This window comes from Urocampus carinirostris, chromosome 2 (genome assembly GCF_059441175.1).
Source record: "Urocampus carinirostris isolate Australia breed hairy pipefish chromosome 2, RoL_Ucar_1.0, whole genome shotgun sequence".
NCBI classification, from domain to species: domain Eukaryota; kingdom Metazoa; phylum Chordata; class Actinopteri; order Syngnathiformes; family Syngnathidae; genus Urocampus; species Urocampus carinirostris.
The window spans coordinates 58,800,569-58,814,519 of NC_142350.1; the positions used below are offsets into that span (position 1 = coordinate 58,800,569).

The 13,951-nt window shown below is 41.5% G+C and overlaps 2 protein-coding genes across 2 annotated transcripts; one reads left to right on the forward strand and one right to left on the reverse strand.

The window, feature by feature from the left end:
- Positions 1–660: 660 nt before the first annotated feature.
- On the reverse strand, positions 661–12,640 carry ubxn11 (UBX domain protein 11). The gene is made up of 14 exons (XM_088327309.1): positions 12,468–12,640; positions 12,217–12,242; positions 12,049–12,120; positions 7,552–7,652; positions 7,429–7,480; positions 7,283–7,359; positions 7,129–7,213; positions 5,380–5,591; positions 5,224–5,301; positions 5,029–5,152; positions 3,757–3,860; positions 3,601–3,674; positions 891–1,034; positions 661–815 (listed from the first exon to the last, which is right to left on the reverse strand). Exons 1-14 carry the CDS (start codon positions 12,536–12,538, stop codon positions 680–682), a joined length of 1,356 nt encoding a protein of 451 aa, XP_088183435.1. The 5' UTR covers positions 12,539–12,640; the 3' UTR covers positions 661–679.
- LOC148372741 (uncharacterized) lies at positions 8,924–11,818 on the forward strand. The gene is made up of 3 exons (XM_088328175.1): positions 8,924–8,968; positions 9,076–10,192; positions 11,814–11,818. Exons 1-3 carry the CDS (start codon positions 8,924–8,926, stop codon positions 11,816–11,818), a joined length of 1,167 nt encoding a protein of 388 aa, XP_088184301.1.
- Positions 12,641–13,951: the final 1,311 nt, after the last annotated feature.

Sequence of the window (13,951 nt, forward strand, 5' to 3'; positions counted from 1 at the left end):
GGGATATGACCAAGGTAGGTAGATAGATAAAAATGAATACAATGTAACATAATACCTTTACTGTATCATCTAATGTTTTACTTACTTGGCACTTTCATCTATTCATTCGTTATCTGCACCGCTTATCCTCAGTAGGGTCGCAGGGGGTGCTGGAGCCCATGCCAGCTATCTTCGGGCAGTGGGCAGGGTTGCCAGACAAGTCGCAGGGCAAAACCTGAAATCCATGTTTTCAGAATGTGGGAGGAAACCGGAGTGCCCAGAGGAAACCCACGCAAGCACAGGGAGAACATGCAAACTCCACACAGGTTCGATCTCATGACCTCAGAACTGTGCCGCACACGCGCTAACCACTGCATCGCCCTACTTGGAACACGTTAGATTAAAATGGAAGACTAGGATATGGTGCACTCTAGCGGTAGACTATAAGAAAGCAACGAATTGAAGCGCGTGGAGCAAGGTATCGCAAAAAAAAAAAAAACATTTTCTTCCGTTTTCATTGCTTCTAATTATTATAACAAATGAGAAGATGAAAAACAAGCAGCAGCTGAAGGAACCAGCGAGCAAAAGGAAACTGGGGTGACTAGAAAGCTAGAAAGTGCATTTAAAGATCAAATAATGGACCAGTGGACCCAGTTTTGATTCAAATAATTTCAGTACACATTTAATTCGAACAGACGATTTATTTATTTATCTTTCCTCGCAGGAGAAGAGTCACATTGGTCGTGAGTCCACTTGACCCTAGCGTTTTGCAGTCATCATGGTAGTGACACCGAGGGTATGCACTGATAATGTCATAGCCGGCCTGGCCAAAACCCCTGTGAATAAATAAATAAAAGCAAACATGAGCTGACATGATGACTAATACATAGTAAACAACATTATGGGCTCACCTATGCGTGTCCAAGTGTTGCCTCAGTTGGCCCACCGTCTCATAGAGGAACATTTTCAGCAAATACGTTTGATTGCCATCTTCTGACTTAACTTTAAGTGTGACGATGTCGTGAGCTGACAGAGGCCGGTCAACAGAGATTGATCTTCAAAAAAAAAATCACACAATTTGATGTTATTTTTATTGGTGGGCTGCCAGGGCCTCCAAGGCCATCTCTGCTGGCTTAAAAATATCTGAATTGTGATCTGAATTTATTTTGTCCATAAAAACGTATTAAATAATTTTAATTTGTCGGTCAACTTCCTTTCATTGATTTTCCTCTGGTTGCGCTCCTTCCAGATGTGTGCTTTCACATTTAAGCCTTTGATCAACATATTTCAGCCATTAATTGTTGCCAGGGTCAGAAATCTACCCAGAGGCCTTCACAATCATGCAATTACTTTAACTCAAGTAACTATATACAGTGGCTTGCAAAACTATTTGACCCCCTTGAACTTTGTGACCTTTTGCCACATTTCAGACTTCAAACATAAAGATATAGAACTGTAATTTCTTGTGAAGCATCAACAATAAGTGGGACAGAACCATGAAATGGAAGACAATTTATTGGATATTCAAAACTTTTTTTAACAAATGAAATAACGAAAATGTGGGTGTGCAAAACTATTCAGCCCCATTGAGTTAGTACTTTGTAACGCCACCATTTGCTGCGATTACAGCTGCAAGTCGCTTGGGGTATGTATTTTGCACATCGAGAAACTAATATTTTTGCCCATTCCTCCTTGCAAAACAGCTCGAGCTCAGTGAGGTTGGATGGAAAGCGTTTGTGAACAGCAGTTTTCAGTTCTTTACACAGATTCGCAATTGGATTGAGGTCTGGACTTTGACTTGGCCATTCTGACACCTTGATATGTTTTTTTGGTGAACCATTCCATGTTAGCTTTTGCTTTATGTTTTGGATCATTGTCTTGTTGGAAGACAAATCTCCATCCCAGTATCGGGTCTTTTGCTGACTCCATTAGGTTTTCTTCCAAACTGCTCCTGTATTTTACTCTTCCCATCAATTTAACCATCTTCCCTGTCCCTGCTGAAAAAAAACAGGCCAAAACCAAGATGCTGCCACCACCATGTTTGACTGTGGGGATGGTGTGTTGAGGGTGATGAGCTGTGCTGCTTTTACGCCAAGCACAACGTCTTGCATTGTTGCCAAAAAGTTCGATTTTGGTCTCATCTGACCAGGGCACCCTTTTCCACATCTTTGGTGTGTGTCTTCCAGCTGGCTTGTGGCAAACTTTAAACGACACTTTTTATGGATATCTTTAAGAAATGGCTTCCTTCTTGCCACTCTTCCTTAAAGGCCAGATTTATTCAGTATAAGACTGATTGTTGTCCTATAGATAGATAGATAGATATATACTGTAGATAGATAGATAGATAGAGAGAGAGAGAGAGAGAGAGAGAGAGAGAGAGAGAGAGAGAGAGAGAGAGAGAGAGAGAGAGAGAGAGAGAGAGAGAGAGAGAGAGAGAGAGAGAGAGAGAGAGAGAGAGAGAGAGAGAGAGAGAGAGAGAGAGAGAGAGAGAGAGAGAGAGAGAGAGAGAGAGAGAGAGAGAGAGAGAGAGAGAGAGAGAGAGAGAGAGAGAGAGAGAGAGAGAGAGAGAGAGAGAGAGAGAGAGAGAGAGAGAGAGGAGAGAGAGAGAGAGAGAGAGAGAGAAAGAGAGAGAGATACTTTATTCATCCCCGAAGGGAAATTCACATTTTCAGCAGCATCCCTGAGCTGAGAACAAAACAATAATAAAGCAAAAAGAATACAATATACAGATACCCAGTGTGACGTGCAAATGCCCACTGTAGCGTGTTATATAGAATATCTAAATAGTGCTACACAGAATACATATTGCAATAAAATTCGGTAATATGCAATGTAGGGGGTGTGGTTTAATGTAGGCTTTTACTCTGCCGGGTAGAGTTAAAGAGCCTCATGGCATGAGGAAGAAAAGATCTCTTCAGTCTGTCCGTAGTACAAGACAGTGACAGCAGTCTGTCGCTGAAACTGCTCTTCTGTCTGGAGACAATGCTGCATCTCTGATCAAAATTTCTCCTTGTATGAGCTGAAAGTTTAGGGGGACGGCCCGATCTTGGTAGATTTGCAGTGGTCTGATACTCCCTCCATTTCAATATCATTGCTTGCACAGTGCTCCTTGGGATGTTTAAAGCTTGGGAAATCTTTTTGTAGCCAAATCCAGTTTTAAACTTCTTCACAACAGTTTCTCGGACGTGCCCGGTGTGTTCCTCATCCTTCATGATGCTCTCTGTGCTTTAAACAGACCTCTGAGACTATCACAGTGCAGGTGCATTCATACAGAGACTTGATTACACAGAGGGGGATTCAATATATCATCGTTAGTCATTGAGATCAACATTGAATCATTCAGAGATCCTCGCTGAACTTCTGGACAGAGTTTGCTGCACTGAAAGTAAAGGGGCTGAATCATTTTGCACACCCACTTTTTCGTTTCTTATGTGTAAAAAAAGTTGAAAATATCCAATAAAGTGTGTTACACTTCATGATGATGTCCCACCTGTTGTTCATTCTTCACAAGAAATTACAGTTTTATATCTTTATGTATGAAGTCTTAAATGTGGCAAAAGGTCACAAAGTTCAAGGGGGCAAATAGTTTTGCAAGCCACTGTATGAACGATATACAAGTACCTGTCTTTTATTGCTTGTAGCACTGGGGTGTCGACAACAATTGCTAAGCAGCTACCACGTGTGATAGATGATCCCTAGAAAAACGATTAGGTAGAATTGAGGAAATTCTACATGTCAGTCACACGAACCAATTTCTTGGTATGGAACTGTTCAAACCTGCAAGGTTTTCCGCACCGAGTCTCTCATGTCAACAACTCGACCTGCCTTCACCTCCACTTTTGGCCGCCTGTTGAGGAATTGATTTGTGTTCACTGTTGTAGCTGTGAAACAAAGAAACAAGTGATTGTCATGATAGTTACTGTATTTGATTTGACATGTACGGTCTGTTTCAGTCTCATCTCATCAGCTGCACCGCTTATCCTCAGTAGGGTCGCGGGGGTGCTGGAGCCCATCCCAGCAATCATTGGACAGTGGGCAGGGGATACCCTGAACTGGTTGCCAGCCAATCGCATGGCACACAGGGACAGACAAGTCGCTCGCTCATTCACACCTAGGGACAATTTGGACTGGCCAATCCACCTGAAATGCATGTCTTTGGAATGTGGGAGGAAACAGGAGTGCCCGGAGGAAACCCACGCAATCACGGGGAGAACATACAAACTCCGCACAGGAAGTCCGGTAGCTGGATTTGAACACAGGAGGTTCCCAAGACCTTAGAACTGTGCCGCACATGCGCTAACCACTGCGCCGTCAATTGCCAATATTTAAAAACATATAAATTGTATCAATAGGATTAAATGAAGACTTGAATAACCTTTTTTGTCATTGTAATTCATTTAAAAAAAAATATTTCCCATGCAACATTTTCTTTCCCATTTTTTCATATTTTGGAACTTCTTTTGTTTTGTTTTTCTTTCCAACTAAATATTATTGCACAAAACTGTGAAAATATATACTTTGTGACTTATTTCGGGGATTTTGTTGCTGCTATATGTTATTGCACATCTTTTCATTGCACTAATGTTATGATGCACTATTCTTTTCTATTTGCAAACATTGCAATATTATTATAACTGTCCATCCATTATCTGCACCAATTATCCTCACTAGGGTCGCGGGGGGTGCTGGAACCCATCCCATCTGTCCTTGGACAGTGGGCAGGGGACACCCTGAACTGGTTGCCAACTCACTCTCTCATTCACACCTAGGGTCAATTTGGCCTGGCCGATTAAAAAAACTTGCATGTTTTTGGAATGCAAGGGGAATCCGGAGTGCCCAGGGGAAACCTATGAAAGCATGGGGAGAACATGTAAACTCCGCACAGAAAGGCTGGTAGCAGGTTTTGAACGCCAAAGATCTCAGAACTGTGCCCCGGATGTGTGAACCACTTAACAGCCGTGCCCGTTATTATAACTGATTTAAGCTAAATTAACTCAATGGCCTTTATTGTTTCTTCAGAAACCCTGATACAGTTAGTGCATGACCAACCAGGAAACTGTGAGCTGACTCTGACTGGCAATTCTTCCTTTTTCTCCCGCACAGCCTGTCCTCGACCAGGAAATTTAATCCGCGGTTCTCTGAGGACGAATTCTTCATCTCGTCTGTCGTGTACCTTATGAGACAAAACAGAGAGTTTTGCACAGGCAGGTTCACCTGGAATGACACAGTGCGACTATAACACACTTGAAATGGCACACCCTCTGGAAATCTGCCCTGAAGCTCGGATGGGAAATAGCCTTCCATTAAATCCTGCATGCATTGCTTCAAATAGACCCAAATACAGTATGAGAAATGTACAGGACCACAACAAAAGTAACTGTGATTTTGCATGAAGTAAACCTGGGTGCTGTTCTCCTGATAGGAGCGGAAAGGTCCGTTGAACATGACAATGCCGTTGCTGTACAGCTTCAGTTGCACAGGATCGTTTCGAGCCAACCGTGCTCCTGTGCGTGTGGAGCGTACAAACGGTTCCCCTGCAAGGATGTTCAGCTCCTTGATGGTTTGAATCACCAGGTCAAAGTCCATATGGAAATTTGGGGAAACAGACGCACCTGCAAAGTGAGAACATAACCTGCACTTACTAGCCTATTAAAACGAGATGGTTTTCTGTGTAAGGGAAATTATGATTTAAATGTGCCTTTTATATCAGTTAAAAATTTAGGTGTCATATGACCCCGATCTGTCCTTTCTAACACATGTGAAGAAAATTACTAGAACCGCTTTCTTCCATCTTCGCAACATTGCTAAAATTCGTCCTATACTGTATTAGTCGGATGCGGAGATTATAATTCACGCGTTTGTTACCTCCCGTCTCGATTACTGTATTGCACTACTCTCCGGTCTTCCGAAGTCCAGAATCAAGAGTCTTCAGCGGGTACAAAATGCTGCAACGAGGCTTTTAACTTGGACAAAAAAGTCTGATCACATCATGCCGATTTTGGCTAACCTGCATTGGCTCCATGTTAGCCTAAGATGTGATTTCAAGGTTCTCTTAGTAACCAAAATCATACATGGACTTGCTCCCTCATATCTTTCAGATCTGATTTCCCCCTATGTTCCGGTCCGAAGCCTTCGTTCTGAGAGCGCCGGTCTTCTGGTGATCCCAAGAGCCAAGAAGTGTTCCGCTGGTTCGAGAGAGTTCTCCATCCGGGCACCGGTGCTGTGGAATGCTCTCTCCCCTGAGATCTGTTCTGCAACCTCAGTGGAAATGTTTGAATCTAAGCTTAAAACATACTTCCACTCTATAGCATATGAATAACCTATACTTTTTGTGGACAATATCTCTGTATTATTTGTGATTGCAACATCCTTTGCTATCTGGTAATCCTGAAAGGGGGATGCCACATGTGCGGTCCCTTCTCAAGATTTCTTCATTTTCCTTATGTTGAGGTTTTTGAGTTTTTCCTTGCCCTCATGTTGGTTCCAGATCAGGGGATGGTGTAATAATAGTCTGAAAAAATAGTCTGTGTAATAACCTGTGCAGCCCTTTGAGACTCTTTGTGATTAAGGGCTATACAAATAAAAATGACTTGACTTGACTATACTCTTGTATTTCATATACTCTTATATCTTTATACTTTTATCGTATACTCAATAACTGAGTGGTTTTACGTTTTCAGTTGGTATTCAGGGGCAAGCCCCTTTAAGGTCAAAAGATGGCCTTGCCTCCCACATTCCTTTCTTCTTACAGACGCATTGTGTTTACAAAGTTTCGTTTTTGGTGCCAAGAAGCGCGCTCGAGAGCTTGCCTCTTACATTCCAAGTCACCCTTATTGCTCATTTATTATACTCGCAGGCCATCTAACGACCAACATCATACACTGCATTTAAATATGAGATTCCTGTCTAAACCAATCAGATTCGTTTCTTGTTTTCATGTAAACCAAAAACATGTGTAGTTTCATTCTTGTGTGTTTCCAATAAATGAGCCTTCTGCTAAAAGAGGAGCATGATTCTTTCCTGATCCGATCCTGGAAACACGCACTTCCGATCGAAAGGGCTATTGAAAACCTAAATCTACGACTCAGAGTGTGTTCTTTTTTTTCATTCTACTACCCTCTCAAGTTTTAACCTTGACGTTCTGTATACCATTGACTGAGATGTTTGATTGCTGTGATTCATTACTGGGCTTTTCGTCTCCAACCCAAATCAAGCCATAGTCGTTCAGGAATTTCTGCAAGTAGCGAGACATAAATAAGTAAATTAATCACACAAGAAGTTTTTGATTGATAAAAAAAAGCACCTCCATGTCATCTACTTGGAGTTGTAGCAGTTGGCACCTTCTTTCAAGTGTAGAGCGATTCTCCACATGGTCACGCTCTGTCACAAAGGTAACTCAAATTTCACCGAAAGTGTAGGATTCATTTCTTTAAATTTTTGAGTAATTACCTGAGTCTTGCTGAGCTTTTAGTTTCTCCCTTAAGTTCAAAATGGTATTGTCCTTTCAAAAAAAGAAATTATTACGTGAGTGAGCTGTTCTGTCCTTCAACCTAAGAAACAAAGAGTGTTCACCTTGCGCAACATCTCCTCTTTTTGGCATGTGACCTTCCTTTCGAGCAGGGCCAGTCGCTGCATCATGGAAGACATCACTTCTAGGTCGCTGTGCGCCACACCTGAATTTTACAGGATAAGATCGGAGTGGGAAGGGTGATTCATACAAAGAAATCTTCTGAAATTGTTTATGTTTCATAAAAGTACAATACAGTGGAACCTCGGTTTTCGAACGCCTCTCAGCTCGAACAAATCGGTGTCCGACCAAAAATTTTGAGAAATTCTTGCTTCGCTGTTCGGTCAAAAAATCGGGAGTTCGAACGCCGGTAATGCGTGAGTGCGTACGCTAGGGTGTGATGCTGAGCGGCGTACGGGTGTTTTAGCCCCTTATTATGCCTCCGAAGAAAGTCAGTGCAAGCAGCAAAGTTGCTACAGGTGAAAAAAGAAAAGTAGTGCGTACAAAACTATTGCATTTAAGAAAGAAATAATAGCCAAATATGAAGGAGGTGTGCGAGCGCCTTCTGCTGACCACGACAAAGGTAAGAAATCCTATTCATTAAGATTACGATAACACGAACGTGCGATTAGCCTGGGTTAGCTTTAAGTTTACGTTAAACATTCAGGGTGTTGGTACGGAGCCCAACATTGAGGGTGTTGGAACGGAGCCCCCTTTCCAATGAACCGCTCACCACTTGTTGTGGAGACCCGGGTGCTAAATGACTTGTAAACGACCTGATTTTTTTGTTTTTACACGTTCATGTTAGGGGAATCTTTCGTACGGAAGATTACGATAACGCGAACGTACGATTAGCCTGAGTTAGCTTTGTTTACGTTAAACATTCAAGGTAAACATTCAGGGTGTTGGAACGGATTAAAACGATTTACATTATTTTTAATGGGAAAAATGATTTCGGTGATCAAACAAATCGGTTTTCGAACAGGGTTCTGGAACGGATTTTGGTCGAGAACCGAGGTGCCACTGTATGTGCTTTGGGAAAAAATACAATATGCAGCTGAATGTGCGTATAAAGGAGGAGTACAGAATTTAGAACTTTTTTTGACCGCTGCCGCCATCTCCGGCCTTGTGCCATTGTAGCTTTTGTCAAGCTCGTTATGTTGCGCGAGCAAGTCCGTGTATTTCTTAAACGCCATACTCATCAACATTTAGAAAACCGATATTCTCCACTCAAATCGTCGACTGATTGAAAAAAAAAACTAACAAAAAAACTCAACTGCTTTTTGAAATTTAAACAACAAAAAAATGTGTATTTTTTAATTAAGTCTACTGCCGTTTTATTTTGAAGCGAGACTAAGCCACATAAATCGTAAAATATTGCCACTTCTGGTTTTAAAAACATGGTTTTTTTTGTTTGTTTTTTTGAATAATCTATAAATGGATTGTGTCATCTTTGTTGGGGTCTGTGATGGCGCGAGGACTGTACTTGAAACCAGCCTTTTCTTCTTTTCACCATTTTCAGAAACTAACACAAACCCCCTCCCCAGAAAACGCATCAAGTCATCCGCTAATCAATAACCCCCCCTTAGCACGCCAATGATCATAATTGTACCTCTAATAATTACAAAACGTTTGAGGCTCTTGTGATGCGGTCCCCTCAATTGTCAATTGATGTAATAACTATCTATCGTGCACCTGGGCCATACACAACTTTCTTAGACGAATTTGCTGAACTTTTGTCTGAACTAGTAACCTATGCAGACAAAATTATAATTATGGGAGACTTTAACATTCATATGAACTCCCCACACAGTTCACTTACTATTGCGTTTAGTTCTCTAATTGATGCATTTGGTTTTACTCAACTGGTTGACTTGCCAACCCATAAAAATGGGAACACGCTAGACTTGATTCTGACTCGAGGAGTTTTAACCTCAAACATTATGGTGCTACCGTGTACTACTGTTATCTCTGATCATTATTTAGTGACATTTGAGGTGCTAACTAAATGTAGAGTTAATAAAGATGAGGGATTTAGCGGACGCAATATAAGCACTGGCACAGTTTCTGAGCTCTTTGAACTCCTTCCTGGAGCAGTTGCGTCCTTTCCTAAATACAATGGCTCGATTGACTCACTCATGAATGAGTTCAATACCACCCTGACTAGTGTGCTGGATTCAATAGCGCCCATAAAACTAAAATCACGTCCTAAAAGACGCACACCTTGGTTTACTGATGAAACTAGAACCCTTAAAAAAGAATGCAGGAAATGGGAGAGAAAATGGCGCGCTACCAAGCTTGAGGTTTTCCATCAAACCTGGTGTGACAGCTTGTTAAAGTATAAAGCGGCCCTTGCCTCTGCAAAATCGGCCTACCTTTCGAAGGTGATTGCGTCTCAAAAGAACAACCCCAAAGCCCTTTTTGACACTGTAGCATCGCTTACAAGGCAACAGCCTATCGCAGACAGTTCGACACACTCTGCTCAGGAGTTAATGGTCTTCTTCACTAAGAAGATTCAATGCATACAGGAAGAAATTGCAAAAGATATTGTTAGTACCACACGTATTAAAGGACTGAAATTTACAGATGCACGACAGGGTGGCTGCCCTGGGAAAATGGCCGGTTTTAGTGAACTGTCACTTGATGATCTCAAACAAGTGGTGAATGCGGCCAAACCGACAACTTGCCAGTTCGACCCGCTCCCAGGTTCACTTATTAAAAGTCTTTTTAGCGTCCTTGGGCCTTCAGTTCTAAATATTATAAATACATCACTCTCCTCAGGTGTAGTTCCAGCAGCTTTTAAGTCCGCCGTTATTAAACCCACACTGAAACGACCCAACCTTGATCCAGAAATATTAAGTAATTACAGACCTGTGTCAAACCTACCTTTCCTCTCTAAAGTACTCGAAAGAGTAGTGGCACAGCAGCTGAATGCTTTCATATCCGAGAATAACCTTTTTGAATCCATGCAATCAGGATTCAGGGCTAACCACTCTACTGAGACAGCTCTGATCAAGGTAACAAATGATCTCCTAATGTCAATGGATTCTGGCGCTTCATCACTTTTGCTGCTGCTGGATCTTAGTGCTGCTTTTGACACAGTGCGCCACAATATCCTACTAGAACGGTTGGAAAAATGGATTGGTCTCTCAGGAGCTGTCCTCTCGTGGTTCAAATCCTACCTCTCAGATAGGACGCACTGTGTTAAATATGGTGAAACGACATCTGAGCCCTTTAATGTTACCTGCGGTGTTCCGCAGGGTTCAGTGCTCGGCCCCCTACTTTTCAACATTTACATGCTTCCATTAGGTGATATTATTCGCAAGTACAATATCAGCTTCCATTGCTATGCAGACGACACTCAACTATATCTTCCGTTGGAGGAATCTTCCACACTAAACTGTGGAAATTTGGAGGCCTGTCTCACTGAGATAAAAGAGTGGATGTCACTCAATTTCTTGCGTCTTAACTCTGAAAAGACTGAAATGTTAGTCATTGGTCCTTCTAAATGCCGGGACTTATTCTCAAAAACTGCTGTGAACATTGACAAATGTCACATCACACAGAGTGACTCAGTTAAAAATTTAGGTGTCATATTTGACCCTGATCTATCCTTTGAGATGCATGTAAAGCAAATTACTAGAACTGCCTTCTTCCATCTTCGCAACATTGCTAAAATCCGTTCAATACTGTCTCAGTCTGATGCGGAAACAATAATTCATGCATTTGTTACCTCCCGTCTCGATTACTGCAATGCACTACTCTCCGGTCTCCCGAAGTCCAGAATCAAGTCTCTTCAGCTAGTACAAAATGCCGCAGCGAGGCTCTTAACCAGGACAAAAAAGTACGATCACATAACACCGATTTTGGCTAACCTGCATTGGCTCCCAGTTAGCCAAAGATGTGACTTCAAAGTTCTCTTAGTATTGTACAAAATCATACATGGACTTGCTCCCTCTTATCTTTCGGATCTGATCTGCCACTATGTCCCGGTCCGAAGCCTACGATCTGAGAGTGCTGGTCTTCTGATGATCCCGAGAGCAAAAAAGTCTTCTGCTGGTTCGAGAGCGTTCTCCATCCGGGCACCGGTGCTGTGGAATGCTCTTCCCCCTGAGATTCGATCTGCAACCTCAGTGGAAATGTTTAAATCTAAACTTAAAACTCACTTCTACTCCATTGCATATGAATAACCTACTCCTCTTGTCGGTTGAAAATAGTTTGTGTAATATAGTGTAACAATCTGTGAAGCCCTTTGAGACTCTTCGTGATTTAGGGCTATACAAATAAAAATGACTTGACTTGACTTGACTTAATGTGTTCCGCCCAGAATAACTTTGCTAAAAGAAAAAAAAAAGCAGATAGGCACAGTGGAAAAAACGTTACAAAGGCTTTGAACTCAATTGGACATTGTAGACAAATATTTAACAGAGAAAATATCCTACTTTTAACTTTTTAACGACACAACCCACCTTTTAATTATCTTATACTTACAAAATAAGTATTTAATATGCAATTACTGTCGGTTGTTTTTTAAAATAGTAAAATTGTTGATGTGCTTTTACCTTTGGATGCTTCCAACGTCATTTGATTGGACCTGACTCCAAGAGAACGTGTATCATCCATTATACAAGATTCTGATTCAAAGTTTGCAAAAATAAGATAAAAAGAAACACGTCAATGAGGATTTATTACTTTTTCTATTATGGTTTTGGCTGTGATCTGTGGCTTACCCGTTGAAATATTCTCCATTTTGCTCCTGTGGGGCAGAAACACTTCAAATTTGCACCAACAGTATTTATTTTATTTTAGGTTTTATAAAACCCAATATAAAAAATGCATAAAAAAGCATGACAACCACAATGTTAAATATTATTTTTGTTCAAGGAGATAAGGCGCTACAATGTCACGTGACGTCTGTCCCCGGAAGTTTCCTGTCTTTTTATAAATATTTATAAGTTTTACCGTGCTGTTAAGAACTTACCGTCTGGCAATTTCTTCACACAGAAGCGGGATACGCCTTGTTTTCTTGAGCATCGACATTGGTGAACTCATGACTGAACTTGAGAAGTTCAAGTTTTCTTAGTTCTTTTTATGTTTGTGAGGTTGCTATTGGCAACGTACGAGCCAGCGAGAATCATCTTTGGGAATCGTACTGCGCACGCGCCAGTATTTTATTGTTATTTTTATACAATAAATGACGTCGCCGAAGTTTTACTGCAAAGTTCGTTTCAAAGGGAATTAAGCAAATGTGTGACGTCGTCATTGTGTGATGTTCATGTGTGTATGCGTTTCACATTTAACACATCCAAAAGATGAGTCCTAAATGTTTCCGATGTGATTAAATAATCTCCCTAGAAAGTCTTGGCTGCAACAGTATAGTATTGATTTGTCTTCGTCATTGATATCAACGTTGTGAAACATTGTATGCGACAAAATTAGACATGGCACTCAGGGTAAACATGTAGTAAAGACTACAGTGGGACCTCGGTTATCGCGGTTAATGGGGACCAAAACCACCCGCGATAAGTGAAAATCCGCGAAGTAGCGGCGCACCTAAAAAAAAAAAAAAGAAAAAAAAAACATGATTTTATTATTAGTATTATTTTTTAGACCCGGTTAATGGGGACCAAAACCACCCGCCAAAAGTGAAAATCTGCAAAGTAGCGACGCCCCTTCAAAAATGCTTAAAAAAAATAAAACCTTTTTTTTATTCTTTTTAAATTTTTTTTTTTTTTTTTTTTTTTAGGCCCGCGAAGCACTGAACCCGCGAACGTCGAAGCACGAAGTAGCGAGGTCCCACTGTACAGTAAAGCGGAAAAAAAAAGACCGTCAGGATAGACAAAAAAACAATACTGCTTAGAGACTGGCCTAAGTTACAATAGTGCAATGGAAAAAAGTGCAACGACATTTAGTGGCAAGGTACATATTTTCAGGTTTTTTTGCAATAACATTTCTTTCTATCTATCTATCTATCTATCTACCTTGGTCATATCGCTCAAGAGGGATGACCGACAGCAAGACGAACATACAATAACAAAGAAAATAAAAAGGGAAAAAAATTGCACCCAAAAAAAAAAAAACCCACACAAATTTTGGGGGACAATGGCCAACCCAAAAGCCCAAACACCCAAACAAGTTGGGCACCTCGGCACCTAAGTTTGTCATGCTTTTCTCCCTCCAGATAAAATGGGACACGAGAAAGCGGCCATGTCACTCGGGTCAGGGTGACACAACACACTTCTGTTCAACAGCAGGGCCTGACAGCTTTCACTGGTTTACCCCTAACACATCATATAGGGGCAGCACGGCAGCGCAGTGGTTAGCGCGTGTGCGGCACAGTTCTGTCTTGGGAGCCTCCTGTGTGGGTTCAAATCCAGCTACCAGCCTACCTGTGCGGAGTTTGTATGTTCTCCCCGTGCTTGCGTGGGTTTCCTCCCACATTCCACAGACATGCATTTCAGGTGG

Coding starts and splice junctions, on each gene's coding strand:
- LOC148372741 (XM_088328175.1), top strand. CDS start 8,924: ATGGATTGTGTCATCTTTGTTGGGGTCTGTGATGGCGCGAGGACT. Junction 8,969..9,075: donor TCTGTGATGGCGCGAGGACT/GTACTTGAAACC, acceptor ACCCCCCCTTAG/CACGCCAATGATCATAATTG.
- ubxn11 (XM_088327309.1), bottom strand. CDS start 12,538: ATGAGTTCACCAATGTCGATGCTCAAGAAAACAAGGCGTATCCCGCTT. Junction 12,243..12,467: donor TGTGAAGAAATTGCCAGACG/GTAAGTTCTTAA, acceptor TCTGCCCCACAG/GAGCAAAATGGAGAATATTT. Junction 1,035..3,600: donor CTACAAGCAATAAAAGACAG/GTACTTGTATAT, acceptor TTTTTTTTGAAG/ATCAATCTCTGTTGACCGGC.